At 43.4% G+C, this 24,862-nt stretch overlaps 1 protein-coding gene across 1 annotated transcript in view; it reads left to right on the plus strand.

Annotated features, from left to right (window-relative positions):
• ADARB2 (adenosine deaminase RNA specific B2 (inactive)) overlaps nt 1-22,395 on the plus strand; it is a gene marked incomplete at both ends in the record, with an annotated part of 302,283 nt that extends 279,888 nt beyond the window's left edge. The window contains 4 exons of the mRNA XM_084213135.1: nt 4,474-4,642; nt 15,246-15,427; nt 20,403-20,581; nt 22,219-22,395. Of these exons, the coding sequence (XP_084069261.1) occupies nt 4,474-4,642; nt 15,246-15,427; nt 20,403-20,581; nt 22,219-22,395 (707 nt within the window). The remainder of the gene's footprint in view (nt 1-4,473; nt 4,643-15,245; nt 15,428-20,402; nt 20,582-22,218) is intronic.
• Between the last annotated feature and the right edge of the window lie 2,467 nt (nt 22,396-24,862).

A 24,862-nucleotide genomic window follows, 5' to 3' on the forward strand; every position in this document is an offset into this window, starting at 1 on the left:
CTCTTCTCTCCACCCGTTTGTCTCCCACTGCTCTAAGGAAGCTTTATAAACCATACTGAGGAGGGAAGAGTCCAGCACTGAAAAAATGAGAGATAGGCTATTCTATTTCTTTTTTCCTGAAGAGAGAGCAGCCTCCACTGAAGCAGGGAAACAGAAAATGAACCTCTGAGGCAGTCATGCAAAATTTCAGACAGATCCTTACTCGTGTGATTCTGTTTAATCACCGTCCATTTCCTCTTCACTCTTTAACTAAATAATAAATATGGAGTGGCATTTTTCATTACCATATGAGCTTGAACTCGTCCTGGAGCAAATATGGAAATAAGGGGTGAGACTTGAAATCAGAGGGTTTCACTGATTTTAAATACGAGGCACCTGTCTGTGTACATTTCTAATCCAATAATTAATCCAGCACCTTTTTATCTTAGGAACTCTCAGGAGTAATTTCCACGTCTGAGTGTAGCACACATCATAAATCCACTCCAAATGATTTTTTAATTTGTCCTTTCCAATTCTGGTTTGAATTGACATTTTGTTCTGGTTGAAGTGGCATCCACAGACGCCTTCTCCCCTGCAATTAGCTGAGATTAAGCGGTTGGAGAACCAGCACAGCAAAGATCAGAAATGCTTATAGTTACTGATGTTTTGATCATACTTAACAGCAGAACAGCAGTAGGCTGTAGTTGGTGACTTTAAGATGCATGAATAAATGTATTTCTGTGACTGCATTAAAATGATCCATAGCAGGCTGTGCCAGCAAGTGGACCATGTTTTTTACTGCTAACAAGCAGCTTAGTGCTGGAGTCTGTCTGCAGCTTCAGTGCAAAAACTCACAGATCCTCATCTTTTCCTTTGGTTATATCTTCCTGTGCTGCTTAATGACATGCTAAAAAAGAACTCAGTGTGTTCCAGCTGCAGATTTTGATTTATTTAATCATTGGCAATCTGAAAGCATTCAGAGCTTTGGGTTACTAGTATTTTATATAAATGCCACAGATGAACCTTTGGAGCATGTGCCCCATCCACCCCAGCAATGTGAGCAGCCTGAGACACGCAGCAGAGCTCGAGGTTTGAGTCACACCCCATTCATTGAATTTAATAGCAGTTGAGCAGCTAAAACCCCTTATCAGAGCTGTGGGAGTGTGTCCTGGGGTGAGTGTACCCTGGCCACAAATCCTGAATCCTATCAGCCAGTGCCGGCTGCTCGGCTGCAGCCTGGCAGGGCACAGGGACAGGGAGCAAAGCTGGACACATGGCTGAGCCAATATGAGCACTCAGAAACTGAGACTATCAGTGCATTTGAACACCTCAAGTGCTTCTTAGAAACTTTAATTTTCAGTTTCTGGCACTTGCAGTCCAGTTGTGAGAACAACCAGCTGTAGAGTGCTTTGGCCTTCGTACTTCCTGCAATCCTGGGAAGATCAGATAGACAAATGACAAATTAAATAAATAGACACCCCCAAACTCACAGAAGTCTTTCATATCCCTCTCCCCCAAAATTTTTAGCCTATGTTTTAAATTCCCCAGCTGCTCAACAGTTGTTTGCAATCCTGCTGCTCTTCTTTCCCCTGAGCTCTCTCCTTATCTCAGCCAGCATATTGTGGGAGGCTTTGCCCCTCACTGAGGTAACATTTATGTACTGAAATCAAAGCCACATAAATGATGGGCTGCTCATCTTATCCTGCAGTCACTAAAATTCCCTGGTAGTTACATGTGTCTACATGTATGGGAAATGTGGGTTCATCAACACAGTGAATTGCTTGAATAAGAGAGTAATCTAGGAGATCAAGGCACCTACAGGGGAGGCTGAGAGCAGGACCTGAGAAAGAGAGGAGAATCTACAGAGATGGGAAATAAGTGTAACAAGAGAAAATATTTTCCTTAAAAGTTGGAGAAGGAAACAGTAAAAAATCATTTTATCTTGAGGGACTTCCAGCAGATGGACTACTGCGGTAGATCTTTCCTGGAAGGATAGCATCTGTTTTTCATAAATAGTTGTTAAGCAGTACCTTTAAATGAATTTGCATAAGAAGGAAGCATCATTATCTTCATTACACTTGTGGGAAAGCTTAGGAGAAGAGAACTGTTTTGCTTAAAGTTACTCTTTCCACCAGCTGAAACAGCAATAGCCTCTTGAGTCACTCTTCACTGCTTCCTTGGCAGAGATCTTGCTCTGCTGTGCCATCAGTTCTCAGTATGTGCAGACAAAGGCAAAGTGATTTTAGTAGACATTTCTCACTGTTGTTCAGCTAGATCTGTTTGCTAAGTAGAAGTGATCACTTTCTACTTTTGTTGTCCAAATATCATGGTCTCTTTCCCATGACTCTGTGGTTTAATTATAAAAATGCTGCTCACAACTGTTTAGTATTTTTAAAAAATGCTTCCTCACAGAGTCCTAGGAAAAATACGGGCCAGTTGCCAGATGGCTAATACAGTCCAAAGAGCATCCTCTGAATGACACTGCACTGAGCATCCCAGACAAGAGGGATGTGCAAGGGATCAGCACACATGGTCATGGAAATGCTTTTCTGACAGTGTTGGCACAACCAGAAAATTTGAGAACAGAGGCAACTGAGACATTTCTGGAACTTCCACATTTTTTCTTTTTGTTTCTTTTTTTTTTTTTTTTTTATTTCTCTACTGGCTCTTCCCAGTTTCTCCCACAACTCAAGTTTAAAAAGCCACAATAGTCCAAGTCAGGTGATTACTGCAGTGTCTTAATTTGTGAGACACAAGAACCCTCCACACCCTCTCCTGCTGGGCTGAGGTGGCTGCTGATGGGGATGGCACTGCCACAACCACTCTTCCTCAAACTCAGATGCTGTAGCAGCATTACTGTAACAGTATTTGCAAAATATTTTGTAAACGATGGAGATTGAGTTTGGGTGGAAACTGGCTTTGGTAACGGCCAAGCAATCCATTTGATACCTGTCCCAACCTGCTGCTGACACACAGGCACCCATCTTAAATCCTAAAAAACCAGAAATGACAAGAAGAGGCAATAATCATTATAATAATAATCAAAACTCATGTGCTGGCAGGTCACAGCTGACTTTGCTGCTCTATGTGTTTGCTGCCTCCTCTAATCCCAATAGGCTGAAGCAATTTATTATTCCTCTCCCTATTTGCAAACCACCCACTGGCAGCAGCCAGTCAATCCATTGCTGCCACCAGCACTGGGGACCGTGCACAGAGCCAGCTGCTCACAGCCAGAGGTGCCACCAGCCCCACAGCCTCTGGCACACTGGTGTCACTCAGTGACAGAAGCACTCAGCCCCACAGCCCACTGAGGACTGAGGAGCATCTCCTTCACAAGCAGAAGCTTTCTGGTCCAGATGAAGAGCTGGCATGGAAAAAATGCAGGACAGTGGGCAATATGGGCAAAAGCTTCATGTCTGTAAATGCAGCACTCCTTTTTCCTTGAATGCAGAAGCCCTCATCTACTGCCATCCATTATTTTCCTTTGGGCTAGAGGGTAACTGTGGAAAGTTCCACAGGGAACCTTCTGCTTCAGGGAGAAGGTGACCCCCAGTGAAACCCTCCAAGGGTGAGGCAGTGAGCAGACCCTGAGGATTTCCTTGCAGCTCCTTCTTGTCCTTTTACAGCCAAATACCCAGGGATAAAGTAGCAGTGTAAAGAGTGTAAGAGTGATTTTGACAATGAACTTCAGTTTTTCTCTTTTCATAATAATGAAGGCAAAGTTCTTTTGAAATGTCATTATCTTCTGTATTTACTTCACATCTGCAGGACTCAGTTCATCATGGTCCAGGACAAGTGCTTTAGTTCCTTGCCCTGTGCTACCCCAGGGGCCGCTGTCTTGCACTCAAATATGTAATATTACAGAAGTGATAAAAGATCTTGGTATGACACAAAGCAGGAAAGTACCTCATTTCAGGGGGACTGTAGGAGGAATTTCAGCCAGCAATGCACAACTAGCAAGTTTTGATTTGCCTTTGATCCAGAGTATAAACCTTTAGATTCTCAGAATTTTTCAGTGAAATGTTATGATAACAAACCAAAACCTCACTTCTGAAATTATTCAGGAAATGTCTCTGAATATCACAGTAAAGTATTGGACTGGTCTCAGAATCATACAGCTGAGTCTTTGATGGCACTCATTGAACCAAGCTTTTTCAAATATTCATCCCTCACATTTCTAAAATGAGAAATTGTACAGGTTCTTAAAAAGACAGAGCACCTCTCTTCTTTTTAAATGTATAAGGCAAGTAGAAGGGGAACGTGAGTTCAGCGTGTGCGTTGTGTAAGTTTTGATGGATGTGAAAAGAAAACCATGCTGGAAGCTCCTTCCTTTCTGCACTGCGCTGCTTTCTTGGGTCATCTCATCTAATTTTGCGTCCAATTTAAAGGACCTTCAAAGGTGGTTCTGTACATGCAAGCTACGGCATCAAGCCAGCCTCTCAGGTCCTTTCAAAAGCGCTCAGTTACTGTCCTTCTTGTGTTCATTTTGCCCAGTGAACAGCAGCAAGCACATAGTGAGGAAATACCGCGGGCACCTGCGGACCAAGATCGAGTCTGGCGAAGGGACCATTCCCGTGCGGTGCCACAACGCGGCGCAGACGTGGGACGGCGTCCTGCTGGGAGAGCAGCTCATCACCATGTCCTGCACGGACAAAATTGCCAGGTACGTGAGGGATGCGCAGGGCAAAGGCTTTGCGCGGGGAAGCCGGGTGCCACAGAGGACTATGGGGACCGGTGGGAAGCAGCCAGCAGGTGCTGACCAGCCCTGCAGGAACAGAGAGCTCCTTTGTAGGCAAAAGCAGAACATTTAAATAGGAGGGAATGTAAACAGGACGTTTTCCCAAATTCTCTGCGGGTCGTTAGATGCTTATTACAGTGTGACAAAAAAACAAACTGCCTTTGCAGGGTTTTTTGCCGACAGAATTTCACCGTGCAAATAAAATACATCCACTTTGCTGTTCTTGGATCATTTACCCCAAAACTTGCAAACCAACTATCTTACAGATAAACTTAGCTCGTCTGCACCAAATTGAATAAAGTGCCCTAAAAGCCACCAGGAATATTTCTACTATTTTGGATGTCATTGAAGAGCTCTCATGTCACAGCCCCCTCTGTGGGTTTCTGCTATACCCTGTAAATACAACATATATTTATGTAGAATAATTTCCATGTAATAAATATTTCATAATTATTCCCTAGTGACAAAAAAAAATGCAAACACATTCACCATTCTCAGTTTAGAGTGTTAACTAATAGCAAGTGATGGCTACCACAATCCAAAATCAAAATGTGTATACTTGATTGCACAGTTATTGCATTATTAGTACATATCTATACATGTATATATATTTATCTTCATAATTTATACATATATATATATATATGTATGGAAAAAATGCACAGGACAGTTGTGTATTTTGAAAATAATCATATGGTTGGGGGAAAATTTATGTCATTTAATGTTTTCTTTATTCTAATCAAAACCTATATTTTATATATATATATATATATATATATATATATATATATATATATATATATATATATATATATAATGTATATTAAATATAGATGCAGTTCTACATATAAAATAAATCACATTATAGCTATAAAAACCTAAATGCTATGATCAAATTCCCTGCTGGAATATCATGCCTAAGAAGTCAGTTAAATTACATCAGTCAAAAATTTGGCCCAATTTTCAAAGGCCAACATAGACATAATTTTTCAAAAAAAAAATCATAGAAATTTAGTTTAATCCAAATGCATACATTCTGGTCTTAGCTTTAACTGAATGACCTACCAAAGCTAAATTAGTCTAATTAGCAAAGCCTGCCATTTTGTCACAAAAACATAGAAGTGAACCAGCAAATGGAAATACTACCAGACCTACAAAATCCACCCTCTGCTGAGAGTAATCATCACAATTGTTGTGCTTGCATGAAGGATAAAGAGCTGTGATGTTTTCATTTACTCATAAGGAGATAACAGAAGACCCAAACTGTGTTCAGTGGATCTCCACCACTGTGTGTAGATGCAGTTGGGTTTTCCAAATTCAGACTCATATGGACTCAAAAACTAAACAATTTTAAGTTCAAGAATAGAAATATTGCACTCTCTGTGGTTTTTAATAGCATTAGCCACTGAATTAAATATCTGCTTTGCACATTCTATTACATTTCCTGTTGATGGGGATGTTGACAGTAATGCACAGTCTCAGGAGCTGGGTTTTCTCCAAGCACATCTGCTAAACACTTTGAGTGAATCCTTTCATTGCTGACACACATCTAAACAGCATTGAAGTCTTTGAAGAAAAGAATCTGCCACAAAGTTTTTCCAAGATAAAAAAAAATTTGCAGCTCTCATCATTGCCAGTATTATTTCAATATTGTAAGAAAAACTGCACTTTTTATTATTTTAATTTAATTATTTATTTTCAATGTAATTCAAATGAGCTTGGGATTTTTATAGGTTAAAAAAAAAAAGCAATCATTTTTCCCTGCTTTCAACAGCATATGTTGCAGTTAAAAAAGAGGCTGAGAAAATCTGCATTATACTTTATCCCAAATTTCAGTTTACCAAATTAAATGCCATCTACAAAAAATTTTAATCATTAATATCCTCATGTGTCAGGGGGAGAAATCAAAGCTTTCTTCCCCTGTCCTTTTTTTGAGCACTTGTAGGACTGTTTTCTGCCTTCTGCTCCTCTGGTCATAGAGAGCAGAGCCAGGAAAGGAGTTCAGTGGAAAAGGAGTTTGCTCTATGAGAGCCTCTCCCACTCCTGCCCCACTGGTGGTGCCCATACATCATTTCAAATTGCACATATTTGCCCTACCACATGGGTATCTGACTCTAATTTTCTGCAGGATGCAGGAATCTGGTTCCACATTATCTGGGCTTGTCTCGCAGTGAGAAGAAAAGAGATCTCTGAAGCTGAAATTTGTGTTTGTATAAGTAAGATTTGACAAAAAAATCTCGCCTGTATGCTTTGGATTTTATTGCTTGTAAAAGTCCCTCAGGAGCACTGTGCTATTAGAGAATGTTTCCTCTTGAGGATCTAGCCAGTAGCTGCTAAAATATACATCATTTTGCATTATTTGCAAAGGGCATTGCTATCAGAATATCAAAGATCCAAGAATGCACAGTTACTGAGAAAAGCGAATAATATTCTATAAATCATGTATCTAACCATTTATGTTCTTTCTTGCTCACAGGAAAGCTATAAGCAGAGAGTGGTTTAATCAGATTTATTTGTTATTCAAAGACATTTAGCCATTTTTATTACTATCACCACAAGTTTGAGAGAATTTGATGCTCGGTATGCATTATTTGGGCTCTGTGGCTTTGTTGAGATCTCAGGATAAGCACCCTGGTATCATACCTGTTCCCTCACTGAATTAAAGCACAAGCTCTGTGGTATGAATAGTCATTTCATTTGGCTCAGGCAGGGAACTATGAGGTGAAATTCTGCAACTTGATTATAAAGAAGGTCACCCTAGATCTTGGTTGTTCCTTCTGGCTTTAAAACCTATGCATTTATATGTGTAAATTTAAAGTTCGGGGTCTGTGAGTCCCCAAATAAACCACCCTAGGAGAGTGTCAGCTTTTGCACACATGACTCCTGTGAGCCTCACAGTGCAGCTGGAGTGACTTCAGGCTCTCAGTGCCTGAAGGATTTAGGATTAAACCACATTTTTTAGCCCACAGTTCACTAATTACACTAACACCTTTTGACCTTCATTCTCGTCTGTAATGTACATTTTATACATTTACAAAAAAGCAGCAATAACATGGGAAAAATAATTTTGAAAATAATCATCTGTTTTGGGAAAAAATTATGTCATTTAATGTTTTCTTGATGCTAATCATAACCTATATTAAAACCTTTATGTCGACAGAGACATTACAGCCCTAAGAGAATTTCAGCTTTTTGTGACAGCAAAATTCATACAATGGGCCAAATTAAACCTCTTTTCATCTCCCTGTCTCACACTAAGGCTGGATGCAGGACTAGCTCATACCTTGCTTATTACAAGGTCAGTGCAAGGTTAATGCTGCTGCTAATGGAAGTTTCTGCAGTCGCTGTTTGGGAGCAGACAAATGTTTGAAGGAAAATTGTTATATGCACACACATGCACACACAGGCATGCACAGACACACACACAAATAAACACTTTTAGGGGGAAAGAAAGAGGGATATCCCTAAAGCTCAGCTCTTCTTTGAGGCTCTTAACACAGTAACCAAACCCTAGGGAGGCTCAGCACTACGTTCTGTGTCTGACCCTCAGAAGTGGTCAGGGCTGATGTGTTCAGCTGACACGTGCCAGCTGCAGGGGTGGCATTTGCAGCACCCCCCTGGTGTCCCTGATGGACCCTGGCTCTCTGTGTCCCTTCAGTGACGTGGTCTCCAGGTGCACAAAGCCAGCCCAGCCCTGAGCATCTCCTCCCTGCTGGCTTCCCACAGCACACAGTGTGAACGTCTGTGCCAGATTTGCAGGTAGCACTCCACATGGCTGCATATATAAAATCAGCATTTCCAAATGTCTCTACAGCAGAAGAAATATGAAAGTCTGGGCAAAATATCAAAGTTTTATGCACTTCTCTTTAGTCCATCACCCCTCTGGACAGACTTATAAGGGAAATTCAGAGTCTGTCACAGAGAGAAACACCTTCTCTTTGACATGCTTTGTCCTCTGACTCATGGAAACACTGTCTGGGCTTCAGGCCCGTCTCTTCCACCATGGTTCATCCTCTAGGCTCACCACAACTCTGATTTAGCAGTACACCCCTCCCTTCTGTATAAAGTTTCCTGTTCCATGCTCTGAGCTCATCAAGTTTATTTACCTCATCACCACCACCTGGGTTCATTCTTCTTCCATGCAGAAAACTAGGGAAATCATTTCCCCCAGTGCCAGCCCTTCTGAAATAGCAGGGTGCTGTGCCCTGTGTAGCTGCACAGAGAGGTCTGGTGCTTGCCATTGCCAGTGGTTTGGCAGAGCATGGCAGAGGAGCTGGGAGCACAGGGAGGAGAGCACCACGGCTCCCCAGAGCTCAGCAGACCTGTGGCATGAGCAGGCATTCCCAGATCCTGGGTCACCACCTCACCTTGATGTGTGCAAGTCATTTTAGGTTCTTGCTGCAAGCATTCAACACTAGGGTTCATTCCAAAAATTAGTTCTTATCTGGGTGTCCCAGCAGAGAGTTCTGCATTGCACTGCTCTTCCCCAAACCCTCCTCCTTGGCAGACCTCAGCCAGGGGACTGGACACCTCACACTCTGGCCAGGGCAGAGCACACTGTGGCTCACTAAATGTTGAGCTGATGTAGTTATTTTGGAGAGATGCCAGCCTTCTGTGCAGCAAATTTGCATCTACACACAAAAAGATTGTATACACTTATTCATAAATGGATGAGCAGTGGCACTTGTCCTCTTTCAGAGTCCCCTTGCAGGATCCAGGCTGAGGAATGTACTTTGCAGGGAGCAATCCTCATAAACACTGTCTTTAAACAGCACATAAAAGCCAGAATTCAGTGTTTGTTTTATAAGCTCTGGCCTTAAAATTGTTTTCTTACTACCACTTCTCAAAAGGTCACCTCTAAAAGACTGTGTGTTTTCTTGCCACCAGGTTAATGGTCATCTACTTCCTCAAACTTCACCAAAAAAGTGACATTCAGCCCAGAAGTAAAAAAAAGACCTTGAGCATCTAAATTACCTCACCTACAAAATGACACAAACAGAAACAAAGGACCTCCAAACTTTGCACTACATCATGAGCAGTCTACCCATGTCCTATGGCTAAGATTTGTGGATTATTTGGGCCCCACAAGCTTGAGAAAGGAAGAAATCTTTATTGAGAATATGTTCAGAGTACTACCAGGTAGTGTAGCCTTAAGGCACTTTTTCAGGATTTATCAGTGGGAGTCTGAAGTAGCATTTTAGAGGATGAGTTGAGCACATTAAGCTGTATTTAAATGTAGCATATAAAAATGCAGGACTAAAAGTCAGTGTTAGAAATTGGCATTCTTAGATCTATTTTAGTGTTAGCCTGTCGACCAGAGCCATTGTTAACTGAAGGCTGAGCCTGACAAGGTAACTCTTAAGAAAAGCTACTTCAAAGGCTACATATTAATGCAAATGAAAATCAATTAACACAGCTAGATCTTCAATTAGAGATGATTTGTGCACACGGTTTGTAATTCTCTCTCTTAACCCCTTTCTGTGTGACTGAGAGCTCAATTTCAATCTTTCACCACAAGGTATGTTCCAGAAAACATATATAAACCACCCACTGTTAAAATACAGATCAAAAACTAATGCACTAGTTCCAGTTTCCAAACCAATAATAGCTAAATGGTCATATAAATAGGAACACCACAGGTGTCCTTCTGAGCACATGCCACCCTGAATAACAATTTATGTTGTGTGAAGCATGGATGGAAATATTGGTAATAGAAACTGTGGTACAGGAGGTTAACAACACACTGAGTGGATAAGACTCAAAGCTCTTAATACAAAAACAAAGTCTTTTACAAAAAGCCTCCTTATCAAAATGAGATTTGAAATTCTTCAGCGATGCTTTTTAAGGGGCAAGGTTTCCAAAGGTCCCGAGGAGACACTTCAGTCTCTGAGCATCCGTGGCATGTGGACAGAGTTCCCTGAGATGTTTTGAAGCACCAGGTGAATTTCTCCACATCCCACTTACAAAGGTGCTCAAATGTTGGCCTTCAGGTCTAACCATGTCCAAATCAATGCTAGAAACACCAGCAGAGGGGCTCCACTGTCACATCACATCTCAGCAACGGGCAGGGAGCCTTGTACTGACCTGAGCAAGGCTGCAGCCCCCTGCATCCCCGTGGGTTTGCCTCCAAACCCCTTCCTCAGTGTTTTCATCCCTTTTTCTGTTGCTCCAAGGGAGGGGCCATAGACAACTCGTGTGCTGAGGTGATGCTCCAGCCCATGGAGGCTGTGGTGTGGTTATGATGTGGGGACAGGTTTCCCTGCACACCTCGCTGTGTCCTGAGCTGTCAGGAGCCTGGGAACTGGGGGGGCTCTGCAGGGGGGTCACACCCCGCCCTCTGCTTGTCCAGGGCTGGGGGAGCACAGCATTTCATTAAAGAAAAGCTGCTTGCTCTGAGATGCCTCCCAGCTTGTCACTGGCATTTCTGTGATTGACAAACAGGCAAAAATATATTTGTTTAAGGATTATCTATATTGAAAACTGGACGCAGGATTTTGTCTTTGTAAACAGTGCAGTAATATCTGCTGTTTGAACAAAAGGAAGGGTATACTTTCCTTCCATTTAAAGCTACAAAAGCTCCCATATTTGAGTGAAAAGGGGAGACATTCTGTTTTGTTTATCCTGCCTGCTGAAGATTTGGGGATTTTTAAATAAGATCTGTGGCTAAGGGAGCAGTAGGTTGATTTTCACTTTATTGGAAGGGTTATTACAGAGCACATAGCATATGGGTTATTAGAGAGATGCATGTCCTTGAAAACAGCCCTTAAAATCTTGCACAATTAGGAGAATTTAGAATGATCCAGCATATTTCCTCATAGCAAGAAAAGTCACTTTGATATATTGAGAAACCAAAATGTAACACTGCATTGCTTTGAATAATAATTTTATTTTGAAAAGCCACATTTGAAGAGAGCTCTTTGTTACAGATGGGAACACGGCTACTTTCATGGACCTAAATTAGGCTGCAGAGAAATAGCTCCTTCAAAATTAACACCCTTATTGATAGTTTCCCTGTTGCTCAGATGGATCTTTCCCTGCTATCTACCTACAAATAGTTCTATAGATGTTCATATATCAAAGGATCAAGTCAGACATTAGCCATGCATGTTGGTCAAGGGATGAATAATACACAGGATTAAAGACTTTCCCCCAAATATTTGTCAGTAAAATCTAATGTTTCTGCACAATACTGCACTGGCAGCCCTCCAAGACAGGCCTTTTTATTCACAGAGCAACATCACCATGAAGAACTGAAAATTTTCCCCAACATTGAAGTGTTGGGAAAACATTGAAGAATGGCAGCAGAGCAAGGGTCTGATTTTGGCCAGCTCAGAACCCCTTTCTTCCTAGGACTTGTGCTGAGTTAGTGGGACTCACACACATTATTGGGACTGAGTTCCAGAGAGAAATAACTGCCTAAACACTCTAACAAACCTGGGCTACACTGGAAAGCAAAGCTCCTTCTTTGCTTCTTCCCATTTCTCTGACCAGATGCTGCTAAGCCAGTGCTGAGCCAGGAAGTAGCCACTGTACAGGTGGCAGTGCCATCACCTTCATCCCTTTTCACACCACCTGGGGGACACCAGCTCAAAAACACCCAGCAAGTGTTCCCCACCAAATAGTGCCTTCTTGGTGCCTTTCCTGATGTCTCACTCCTTGCTACCTTAGGATGCTGTCTGGTTCTGGGACAGTCTCTTTTCTCACCACATTCTACACATCAAGCAGGACTTGCTCTGGTGCTGGTATTCTCTGATAAGTTTCTTCTCCCTTTTGTTTTGTTTTGTTTTGTTTTGTTTTGTTTTGTTTTGTTTTGTTTTGATCGGGTTGCTCTGTCCAGTTTGTCTTGGAGTCAAACTTATCCCCTGGGGTCAAAGCCCACCATGGCTGATACAGAAACTTCATCACCCCTATACCTTCATGTGCTTTCTTTTGGAGTGGGAAAACAGGGTTCTCTCAAGGGACAGATAGTGCATCCAGAAGCCAGAAACTCTTACAGACTTCAGCAGATCTTATTCCCTTTCTGCCCTGATTCCCCAGCATGCAAAAGTGGGACTTTACCTTACTGGAGTACTGCAAGGATTAATAAATGTTTATGGAATGCTTTCAGTACATAGTGGGTGACTTGATCATGCTTATATTGCGATTTCCAATAGCGTAATTCCATTGAAATTCAAATCCCTTTTTGACATTAATATGTCCAGAATTAGATAGAGAAATATCTCTAAAGAAAAGGCAGATCCCTTGTGATGAATTTAAATTACCTTGTAATTTATGACCTGAGCACAATCCCTTATTTTGGTAAATAAAACTCAGATGATTTCTTGTGATGTGCATATTGCTGAAATCCCAATATTGTTGAACATATGTTGTTTTCAGTTTAGCTGCTTTTCTTCTCTCCTTCGATCAAATATGTAAGGCTTTTTTAAAGAAATGTTATATGCTGAAAGCAGCATTGATATCTTACAAGTTTCCATCTGGACAAAGATATCTGTGTAAATTTTCTGCTTACCTTAGATGCGGGTTGAAGGCATAATACTGTTAGCTGAATTCAGCTCTGTTTCTTAAGCTTGCACTATTAATTTTGCATCATGATAAGTTATTTATTCAAAGAGGCAGCTAGTTCTTTCCTTTAAAAGTGATGTGATTTGCAGAAATGACCACACTTTTTTTCCCCCAAATGAAGTTATGCAAATCTGATCGACTAAAGTAAATGTTTCATAAAACCAATGACTGTTTAAATTGTGGGACTAAATTGTTTGTATATAAATATTACCTTTTATATTTCATTTGAGTTTTATGTAGATGAACATATTACTTTAATGGCCTGCATTTACAGAGGGAGACAGGGAGAGTCTGACTCTGAAATCCTCAGCAGCCAGATGGCTGCCTTTTCTTGCATGAGATTAAAAGATGTTTCTCATTCACAGCCCTGCTTCGGAGGCAAATTAATACAGCCAGCTAAATTGCTTGTGTTTTTGGAATAAAATTTAAAGAGAACTTTTAAAAGCAATTGGTGTCACAGGTTCCTAGAGCAGATTGCTCTCCAGGTACAGCATGCTGGTTTTAAACATTCAGTAATTAATGGAAAGTATTCCATGGTAATTGACTGCTTCAGGAAAGGGAAATATAATGACTCCTTATTAATCATGAAAAGAGACATACAGTACAGAGGCACTGCAATAATTGCACTAACGGTTGAGAAATGTTAATTAATGAAAAGAACAATGATGTAAGAAATTAGCACCATAATGCTTGCTGCTGATGGAAATTCTGCTTTAAACACATTATTTAGCATGGCAGCCACTGGATGATGCCTTATATAGCAGACACCTCATAGCCTTTCCTTCGGCAGCTACCGAGTTCCAAATATTGCCGGTGTTTTGGGTTTTAATGAGCCAAAATATACTCTCCAAACTCCATTTTCTAAGCATTTTCAGTTTGAACTCCTGAACTCAAAACTACTCAGACACACTGACAGTGTTCAGTTTAAGGAAAAATATTATCCAAGTGTAAGAGAGCCTGTTAGGGTTTGTGTGGTGGGAAACAACTTCTTAGATGAGCTGAGCTAAATAGGTTTGCCAAGACGATAACTGCATCATGACTTCTTTCCCTTTCTTAATTTTTCCACTCATTAACCAATTAGCTGTCCCCTGAAGAATTTAGAGGCAAGCAGGCTGTCATATTTGTGCCTAGCTTGATGTAAAAATTCATAAGCTATTAGAATGCAGAACCATTCTGGGAACTGCTCCACCAGCAGTAGCACAGAGGTCTCAGTCATCAACAGGTGGAAGGTCCCAAGGTTCCCACCATCACTCTGCTGCACCTTTAAGGCAACAACAGGGTGAGGTGTATCCCTCACTCTGAGCACTTCAGAGAAGGATGAGCTATCAATTACAAATAAATTTCCTAAAAGCTCTAGTCTTCTCTTCTTTTTCCTATTCAGGATTTTTCCTATTCAGGATTTAATTCTCATGGATGTCTTCATGTCTTCATGGTCCTTTGTACAAAGAAATGTCAGCCTATGAGACATTCAAAGATTCTGGGGGAATTTTGGCCACTAAGTCATGTGTTAGCTTGGCTGTATGGCATGCAGATGGTACTTAAGTAGCAATTAATGGTAGAATAGCAAAAGCTCTCATTCTAACTCTACCATTGCAAGTGAAACAGTATAGATGCAAGAAAAAAATAAAATTCTGCTAGAGACATGCTAAATGAAGAGCAATCAAACACAAAATGCTTTTAGAAAGAAAACCTTTTGATAAGAAGTTTCTCTTTGCAGCAATACAAGATGGAACTGCATCCCTTAAGTGAATAGCTCCACAGTAATCTCAAATAGTCCTGGAGGGGCAATCAGCCCATGGGTGTATAATAACCCAACAGTGCCTTCTGTATCATAGGTCAGGGACAGGAATAGTTTCATCCCTCATGCCTCTAACCCATGTGCTGTCATTTGCTGATTTTCCCGGGGTAGCTCCAGTGTGGCCATTCCTCCATCCATGTGTCTTATTGCTCCTGAAATTTTTTTCAGGTGGAACATCCTTGGGCTCCAAGGCGCTCTGCTCAGCTCCTTCATTGAACCCCTGTACCTGCACAGCATCGTGGTGGGGAGCCTGTACCACACTGGCCACCTGTCCCGGGTGATGAGCCACAGGATAGAGGACGTTGGGCAGCTGCCAGCTTCCTACCGGCGCAACCAGCTGCTTCTCAGTGGTGAGCAAACACCTGACCTGCTGCAAGACAAACACTACCCCTCCCATCTCTAGCCATGTGCTGACCAACAGGAATGCTTTTTGTTTGCATTAATTCACACCCTTGTTTTTTTTTTCTGAAGAATATGAATTTGTAGAATGAAGAAACCGATGTGTTTAAATCCTCTTTCATTAGCAGCGGCCACAAAAAGGATCAGTAATGGATACAGGACTATGAAAACAACCAGTGTATATTGAACAGTCAGAGTGGAAAAAAAATATGACTAAAACATTTCTAAAAACCAGAAGGAATCTTTCAGTAAATATTAGGTTTAACTGTCTTCAGGTCCTCATGAGGCATGTGAATGCTAAGAGACACCAGTTCTGCACCAGATTAGATCCTTATTTTAATCTTTGATAATTGTTCTTTGGGAGGATTCCCTGAGACATTAATATGATGTAAGTGTCACAGAGCTAGGAGGTCAGGACATTTTAGGGGAGTACCCCATTACCTTTCAAAGTCTCCTAAGTTCCTCAGTAAGGAGAGTTCTAGTTTATGCCTTATCTATTTAATGGGCTCTTTTTTTTTTTTAATATGTCCTTGTGACAAAATTTGTTTGGCTGAACAAATTTTTTAGCAAGGCAGAAGTGATAGTTTAGCCACTGGGGAAATTCTCAGGTTCTGTGTGGTTTAGTACATCTGGCAAGTGTAATGTACATGGATGTGTTGTGAGGTGAACAGGTCAAAAGGCTTATCCTTTTCTGAACAGCTTATCTCCATTTTTTAACTCTTCATGCAGTTGCACAAAGACTGCAATCAAGTGAGTAGGAAGCTGTGATCCACACTCTCCTCCAGTTTATGTCCCGACCTGTTCCTCCTGCCCTGGTCCACATGGGCATGGCTCAGCCTCCTCTTCCTTCCCACATGACATTGTGGTAGGGAGGAAAGAACTCACAGTTGGCCAGGAGGTATCTCCCCATTTCCCACATCTGGCTGTTGTTTGGACAACACAGCCCCATCTGCCAAGGCCACTGCACGTCCCACTGGGAAAGCAGATCTCATCCTGTGCCAGCCCTAACACACTCTAAGTGCACCCACAGATTAAGATCAAAGGCACACACAATTTCCTTGTGTCTGCAGGATGGACATGGAAACCCACTTCAACTGCTGAAGGATTGAAAACACAGAAGGGGGTTTTATTAGAGTTTTCACCACAGAACAGCCATTGCTTTGCTGGGTTGGCCTTGCAGAGTAAAAGCAATGGGTCATACTTGGGCAGAACGTGTGTGTATGCATGTCCAAGAGCCATTGCCAGAGATCTCAAGGGAATGAGAAATGCATCAGAGTGGGCCTCGCTCTTTGGTTGTGTTTGTGGGTTTTCCTCACCCCAGGAGAAGCAGTGGGAGGAATCTGCCTCTCTCTCCCTCTGTCTCTCCCTCTCTCTGCATTGTTTTTGTCTCTAACACCATTATTTGCTATCTTCCCTCCCCCCACAAATCCCAGGGAGGCAATGCTGATTAAAATTTACATGCTGAGGCTTATGCCACAATTCTTTTTCCTGGGAAACACTGCCAGCAGCGTATCCAGTGACTAAGGAGATGGGCACCTAGAAAAGCTTCTCCAAATGCATTAGAGACCAGACCTACGTAGTCTCAGCCAGTCAGCTCCACCTCCCACACTTGTCTTGGACATCAGACCAGCCCAGGAGTGCAGGAGTCCCTAAATTATAAGGGTGTCAGTTATTTTGACACTTGATGAGAGCAGTAGAAGCATTCCAATGGAGAGGAGAGTCATGGTGTGTGATGAGGTATACTGAGATTAACTCCTCGGCTCCACTGGAAAATAATCAGTGAGGTTTTCTGCTCAGTTCTCTGGCAGTCCCAGCCAGATGGAGCTGCACTCTTCCACTGAGATTACTCTTGGGTGTACTTTTTAGAAGTAATGCCTTTTTTATATCTTGTCCTCTTAAGAGTGAGGCTGTTGTAAAGGATATCCTGATGGGTTATGAGGTTTTGCTGGGAGAGAGAGGAGAAAGAGGGCAGATTTCAGTTCACATCCCACAGCACTCAAATTCTTATTATTTGTGCAAAGATTTTCTTTCAAATCTTGCTGTCTTCTGTTGTGCTCTTTGTTATGGGGGTTTTAAGAAGGATGTTTTACCTAGAGGAGAGAAAGTAATCTAGATTATTTGAGTGTTACTATCTAAATAAATCCAAACAGTTAATTTTCAAAAGAAAAATATGGAAGAAATTGTTTTTTAAATTATAAAAATATCAACAATCAGAGATTATATCAATGCTCTATGTTTGTCTGTTATGACTCTCATGTGTTTTTCTTCAAAACTTCTTCTTTTGCATTCAGAAAAGGATGTGACAATGTCTTCTATTGACCGAAGTAAATAGAATAGAATAGTAAATAGAATTCATCTACTTACATATGATAGCTGGGAAGAGAGAGCATGAAAGCCAAATGAGCCCAGAGGGTTCCAGGCACTGGGACCAGCCTGGGCTGCTCTCCCAGCCCCCATCTGATGGGCACCCACAACTGCTCTCCCCTCTGAGCAGCCTTTCCTTCTCTTCCTCTAGTCAGGGATTTCACAACATTTTCATTTATTTAGTGTCCTGTGGCAACTTTGCATGGCAGGGTGTTTGCTATCATGCTTTTTGGCTCTCAAATCCTCAAAGCTTTTGGGTGCTATCTTGACAGAGAGTGGTGCATAGTGTCAAACAGCTGATTTTGATCTGTTTGCATCTTGTTCTGTGTGGGGACTCTCGAGCAGCGCTGCAGAGCTATCTGATTTCCAAGCTCTCAGTTTAAATCCTGTTGCCTAGGTGAACTGGAGTTTTAGATGCAGACTGATCCGTTATCTCTGGGGGGAAAAAATTGAAAGAGGTATTAATACAACATGAATGTGTTTACAAATCCTGGGTGAGGTTATGACTTAGCTGTAATTCTCTTCTACACACGGTAGCGAGTTCAGTCCCAGTGACTGAGATGATTTCTGCAGTTCCAGCTTTGTCACCAGTACAAAGTGAGTTTGCCATATATTTTTTTTCCTTTCAAAGGCCACCTTTCTCCCTCTGTGTGTGCTGAGTTCCATTTGGCTCTAGAAGCTCCCTCCCAGGGCAGAGGGAACAGGGGAGAGAAGGGACATGTCCCGCAGTGGCATTGCTTCTCATGATGCTGAGAGGCTCCAGGCAGGATGCAGAGCTGCCTGCAGAGGCAGCATCCCAGCCAGACAGACCCTGCCCAGCCTTTCACTTCTCCCGAGGTGTCTTTCAGGAGCTTTTCAAGCTCAACACATTCAGTGATGGGTGCAGCATTCCCACCAGCTCCCATCTCCTCCCATTCTGCCTCACACCAGCAGATGCTTGTGGCGTGCATCTGTTTTGAAAATGAGATCCTGGGCAAGAAGGGCACTTTGGAAAGGAGGGGCTTTGATCTCTTTTCTTTAATCTCCTTCTCTCTGAACAGCCCATATTGGTTCCTCTCTGCAAAAGTTCTTCAAAACCCTCTCAGCAGAAAATGCAAGGGACCTCTCTCTGCTGCCCTCCACCCAGCAGCAATGGAAGCAGTGCAAACCATGAGCTGTTGCTGGAGCTGCTGCAGGCAGGAGCTGCCATTTGGAGTCACAGACCCAGTCCTGGCACTGGCCTCTGCTGGGGTGGCTGTGCCAGGCAGCTCCTGCCCACCAGCACAGTCCCCACCTGCTGCTCACCACGGTGGCTTTTGTGGTCCAGGTCTGCAGGCTAGTGGCCCACACAGCAAATTAGCAGAGAGGGACACAACAACTGGATCCAGACACATTATCCAAGGTCCATGCTTTCAAAAATATTCAAAGTGCTTCAGGTCACTCTGAGTTTTCCAGCCTTGGAAGCTTCCACTGTTGATTCTTCGCTGCAAAAGCACTAATGAGCAGGGCAAGGCAGAGCTCACTTTTTTGCATTTGTACTGTGCTGGAAAATAAACCAACCACTTTCTTGATTCCTCTTATTTCTTGCAAAGACTAATCCTTCCCTGGTCTCAGCTACAAGAAATGAAAAGGTAACTGGAGTCATGGAAAGGCTGAGCTGGACTAAATAGTTAAAAAGAGACAAAAATTTACCTGATTAAAAATAGCTCATGTACATACCCATAGTACCTTGTAGCCCTGGTCTGCATTTAGAGCCAAGGAGATCTCACCCATGAAGGCATTGGCTCAGTATTGGGCTCAGATGTTGAAAACTGGCCATGTGAATGACACTAAGGTCATGCAGTCATCCCAGGTGACTGTAAACATCACTAATGCAGCTGTCTAAAATTACATATGATGCATTCCACTTAAAGATGTCCCAGATATCACCATTAGGACACTAACTAGCTGTTGAAGAAATTGGTGCTCCAGTACAGGGTTGGAATCTGGCAGGCAGACGCAAGGTGGGGACCAAGAGTGTTCTGTGCAGGTCTGTGATGTCTATAAGGTCATTATTAACCTGGATGTAATTATCTCTCTCTCTGTGATAATGAAGCGTATTGTTTTGTATTTTCTTATCCCCTGGGGTCTAGACATGCCCTCACAGCAAAGGCCCCAGCATTAATAGCAGATAAATATGCAGGACTGTGGGAAGCTCACCTGGAAGAACTCATGGCCAAAGCACTGTACTGCTTAGTTCCTTGTAAAAACCTGTTATCCCATTAAAGCCTTTGGGAAAGATTTCACTCAGCAACCATCACACTGCTGTCAACAGCTCACACTCCAATCCAAAGGCATCCCTTGGGCTAGGTGGGAAAAAGCCATAGGAATTGCTAAGTTATGTCTCCAAGGCACTTGGCCTGGGAACATTTAACCAATGGTGACACGAGCACGTGCAGTGCACGATGCCAGCGCTTCCCTGGGAGCGCCTCCTGTGCCACCACAACCCCGGAGCAGCCTCCGAGTGAGCCCTGGAGCCCCTCTGGAGCCCTCTGAGCGCTCCTCTCTCGAGCCCTGGAGCTGACTGGTGTCCCTCTCCCGCAGGGGTGAGCCAGGCCGGCGCTCGGCAGCCCGGGAAGTCTCCTGGTTTCAGCGTGAACTGGGTGACGGGCAGCGCGGAGCTGGAGGTGATCAACGCCACCACGGGCAAGCGCAGCTGCGGGGGCCCCTCGCGCCTCTGCAAGCACATGTTCTTCACTCGCTGGGCCAAGCTGCATGGCAAGGTGGGTCTGGGCACCGAGAGCCTTGTCACTAGCTGTCCTGAGGCACGGGGACAGTGAGAGATGAGGACGAGAAAAGGATTGTTTCATCAAGTGCCAACACCTCTTTCCTCTTGGGAAATGAGTGGAAATAAACAAGACAGAGTGATGGTGGGGAGGGAAGTTGGAGACAATTCCACCAATAAAGTCAATAGGGAAGGCAAAGGAGCCTTCAGGGTGGGCAGGTTGGAGCACAAGCCCAGAGGGATTGTTCTGCTCTGCAGGAGGGCCCAGGGGATGGTGGCACTCATCACACTGCGGGCAGTGGCATGGTCTGTCCTAGCAGAGACCCTGAGCCCTGTGGGGAGCAGAAGAGACCAGCTGGGCTCTGTGCCCAGGGCTCAGCCACAGTGTGGTGACACAGCTCCCAGCCTATCTCCTGCACAGCAGGTAGGAAGCGAGGCAAGAAGCACTCCTGCCACCCCAGAACAGAGGGGTCCTCACAGGACCAAAACTGGGGCCATGGCTGGAACTATGGCTGGGACAGCTGGATTGCTTCTGGCTCACACCAGGGATGAGGTTGCAGTGAGCAGGAGAGAGGAACTTGTGGCTGAGCAGGGCACTTTGCCCTTGACAAAGCAAGGATTTGATAAAGTCATCACTCTCTACCTCTGGGTAACAAAGGGAACAAAGAGGCAGCCAGAGAGAAGCCACTGCTGCCAGGCCAGCTTGTGGCCCACAGACACCCAGGCTGGCAATGTCACCCTCCCTGGCTGACTGGGCCAGTACATCTCCAGCCAGTACAGCCCCATGGAGTGCTGGCACACAGACAGGAGCAGCTCATTGCAGGCTGCGTGTTCACCTTCTCCTTTAATCTGCCTCTCAGCATCTCTCCTGTGCAGAGAGAAGGAGCTGTTTGCTCATCAGGCTTGCCTTGAGGGTGCTTTTCCCTATGGGTTTGGCATGGTAGAGGCTTGGGCAGGTCAGAGGAGTTTGTTTAGTCCTTCTGCAGAGCAAAGGGTGCTCCCTCCTGCATGTCCTTCCAGGGGGCACTGCACATGGGATACTGCTGTGGGCAGCTCCAGTGTTCCAACAGAGCACTCAGTTTCCCCACACCAGCACAAACCCTGATGCCTGATTTCTGCCCTGTGCTGGACAGGTTTCAGAGCATTCCCAGTAATAACAGACTACAGAGGGGAAATGGGAGATTGTGGAAGGCAACCCTTCTTTTTCTGTGTCTGGGCATTACTTGGAAGCACTGAGCTGCTCCACTTCCCAAGCTAAACTTTCTTTAAAGGAGTATGTGCTTTAAAGACCTCCAGAAAGGATTTCTTTCAGTTTTGCCCATAAAAATCATGTTAATTGAGAAGTAGCATTCTGCCTTTGTAGAACACACCAAGACTAGCACTTGCCTCTGCCTATGCCACTCCAAGGCAGAGCTGTTCACCCCTTTCCTGCTCACAATGGCTCAAAACTGTGTCACCAGCATTTATTGCTTCCCTGGCTTTCTGTTGTTAAACCAAAAGCAAACACACAAAGCACAGTGATTGCTTATGAAATGTAGACAGGAAGATTATACAGCTACTGAAGCCTCCTGTTTCTTTTGGCTCATAGGTTGGGTTTTCTATTTTTTTTTCCCTTCCCTGATTTTTGTTCTGCAGCTGAGCACACGAGTACCAAGCCATGGAGAGATGCCATCAGTGTACAGCGAGGCAAAGCTGGTGGCTCAGACATACCAGTCTGTTAAGCAGCAGCTGTTTAAAGCATTTCAGAAAGCTGGCCTGGGCACCTGGGTGAAGAAACCCCCAGAGCAAGATCAGTTCCTACTAACTGTGTGAATCACTCCACACCTTTTCTACGCGACTGGATCAAACCAACTGGAGAGAAGGCGAGGCAGGACGTCTGAGCGGAAAGAACTGAAGCAGTTTGAGATTTAATAGCAACCTCCATGGGAATATTTGCTTTTAATCCTGTATTGGAAATACATAAGTAGAAATGTGTCTGATGCACTGAACTCAACTTTAGAAAACTGCTTTTTCATGATCCCTTCCCAAGAATGTACCTGCCCAAATTATGATGCCACCCCCACCAAGATTCTGCTTTTTATTGTTTATTGCTGTTGGTTATTACTGATTTGAGGTGTTAGTGGGCCACCTGTCTGATCCAAAATAGACCTTTGTTTTCCCTCACACAATCAGTGCAAAAGTCATCACTGAATAATGGAAAATAGTGAGCAGAGATGGAAGTACCCCAGGCACACAGCATGACAGCAGGTCTCAGAGCATCCATAATCATCCACAAAAAAAGGTTCCTAACCTCTATGCAAAAATCATTCTGTAAACTGCCTAAATCTGTGACAAAAAATTTGGATTTCAAAGAAATGCAGCATTTTAAACTGATTTTTCCGCTGCTGGCTCTGAGCACAAAGCCAGGCATCAGGATGCCCTTGGTTTTTACACTTATTCCCTCTGACACCTTGGACAAACCACTTCACAACAAATCTTCGACTCTAGTCACAATTTGCATGCTGCAAATTTCACTTGTCTGGCCCAGTTAATCTCACATGCCTTTCAGAGCCCAGCCAGGATGCAGATCCTTGTCAAGGGGGCGAGTCACCCCTGTGCTGCCTGCAGGAGTGCACAGCTCTGCAGGGGCTGCCAGTGAGGAGCAGGGTGTCCATGCTCCTGGCTCTGCATCTTCAGCAAGTTACCTAAAGTCAGGCAGGCTGCAGCAGGACCCAGAGCCTCAGATCCCCCATCTCCTATGACCCAGAGCTCTGAATTAAAAGAGGGTGTGAGCTCAGGATGCTCCATGCATCTGAGCAATCACCAGGCTGGGTATCCACAAGTAAGGCATCCCCAAACAAGAGAGCACATCTATTGCTTGGCTCTTCCCTGCCTCAGTTTCTCCACCTGTCAAATGGGGATAACAATAACTGCTTCACATCTAAGGAACTTGGCAGGATCAAAATGCTCTGGTCATATGCAACAGTGTAAGACAGATTTTGTCACTCTTGCAGTGAGTTTTACCTCTCCACACAGTCCGATTGACGTAAGCACAGCAGAGGCACCCACGGGTTTGGGTAAGGTCTTACTCAATGCATGAGCTTTCAGATTCTAGCTCTGTGTAAATGCCAAGTGTTATTATTACTCTTCATGCTCATCTGCAGCCTGAAAAGCAGATGGGGTTTTTCACTTAGGAGACAAGTATCACCCAACATTTAAATATTTTCTTCATAACTGGGCTGGGTCTGATACAATCTCGTCTTTGAACCATCCCAAACCTCATCAGAATGCAGAAGATTCAGTCATGGGAGAACTGAGCTTTGATAGTCCCACTGCAAAACCAACCTTCAAATGCCCTGCACATTTCTCTAAGTTCCTGGGTTTTTAGATGACAGGATTTGCGGGTATATAACTACTGTTTTCTTTTTATTCCTGTGATTGTCTTTAAATCTGTATATAACATGCTGCTACTGATTTGTGATAATTGTCTTGGTATTTTCTCAGAACTGTCAAGCTGAGTTACTTTTCAAACAACACAAGGCTCATATTTTTCCATGTAATTTCCTTTACACGGGAAACTGTTCCTATCAATAAAGATAGATGCTCTTTGTATAGGGTTTATCATGTTTGGAGAGCCATATACAGTAAATACATTGTTTATTGATGCCCACAATAGAATAGCTACAGTATTTTGATGAGATTTTATTTTTAGATTATAAACTACAAGATGTATCTATAGTGTCTTGTATAAAAACAATTGTGATAAACTAGAATTTTTAAATTAGGTAAAACAAAGCTCTCCCCTTCCAGAAACCTTTTCAACAAAATAATACATTCCATATTAACTACCAAAAATATTTTAAAAAATATCCTTAGAGTAGAAATAGCTTAAAAAAAAAAAAAGCAACCAAAAACTGAGTCTTTTCAATACTGGAAACACTTTGTGGTAACCACTTTGTCAATACTTTGACCACTTTGACAGCTCTTCTGATTAACATTTGAATACTTTTGGCACCTTCTGGGGCTTCCAGGTACCTGCACATGGTCCTGTCCTCTAACACAGCTGTTGCTGCAGACCTCCAGTGTGATTTGGGCAGCAGAAAACCCCAAAGGGCTGCAGGCAGGGGCCAGCCCAGGGCTGGGGTGTGGGAGAGGCTGCAGGGGACAGTGGCAGTGGTGACCCCCGGGGCTCTGGCTGCTTCCACTGGGAAGAGAAACCACAGGGCAGCCAGAGGGGAAGACAAGGTTTCTCCTGCAGAGATCCACAGGGCAGGGGGGAGCATGCCTGCTGCTTTTCCTC

This window comes from Fringilla coelebs (genome assembly GCF_963513975.1).
Source record: "Fringilla coelebs genome assembly, chromosome: 1".
NCBI classification, from domain to species: Eukaryota; Metazoa; Chordata; class Aves; order Passeriformes; family Fringillidae; genus Fringilla; species Fringilla coelebs.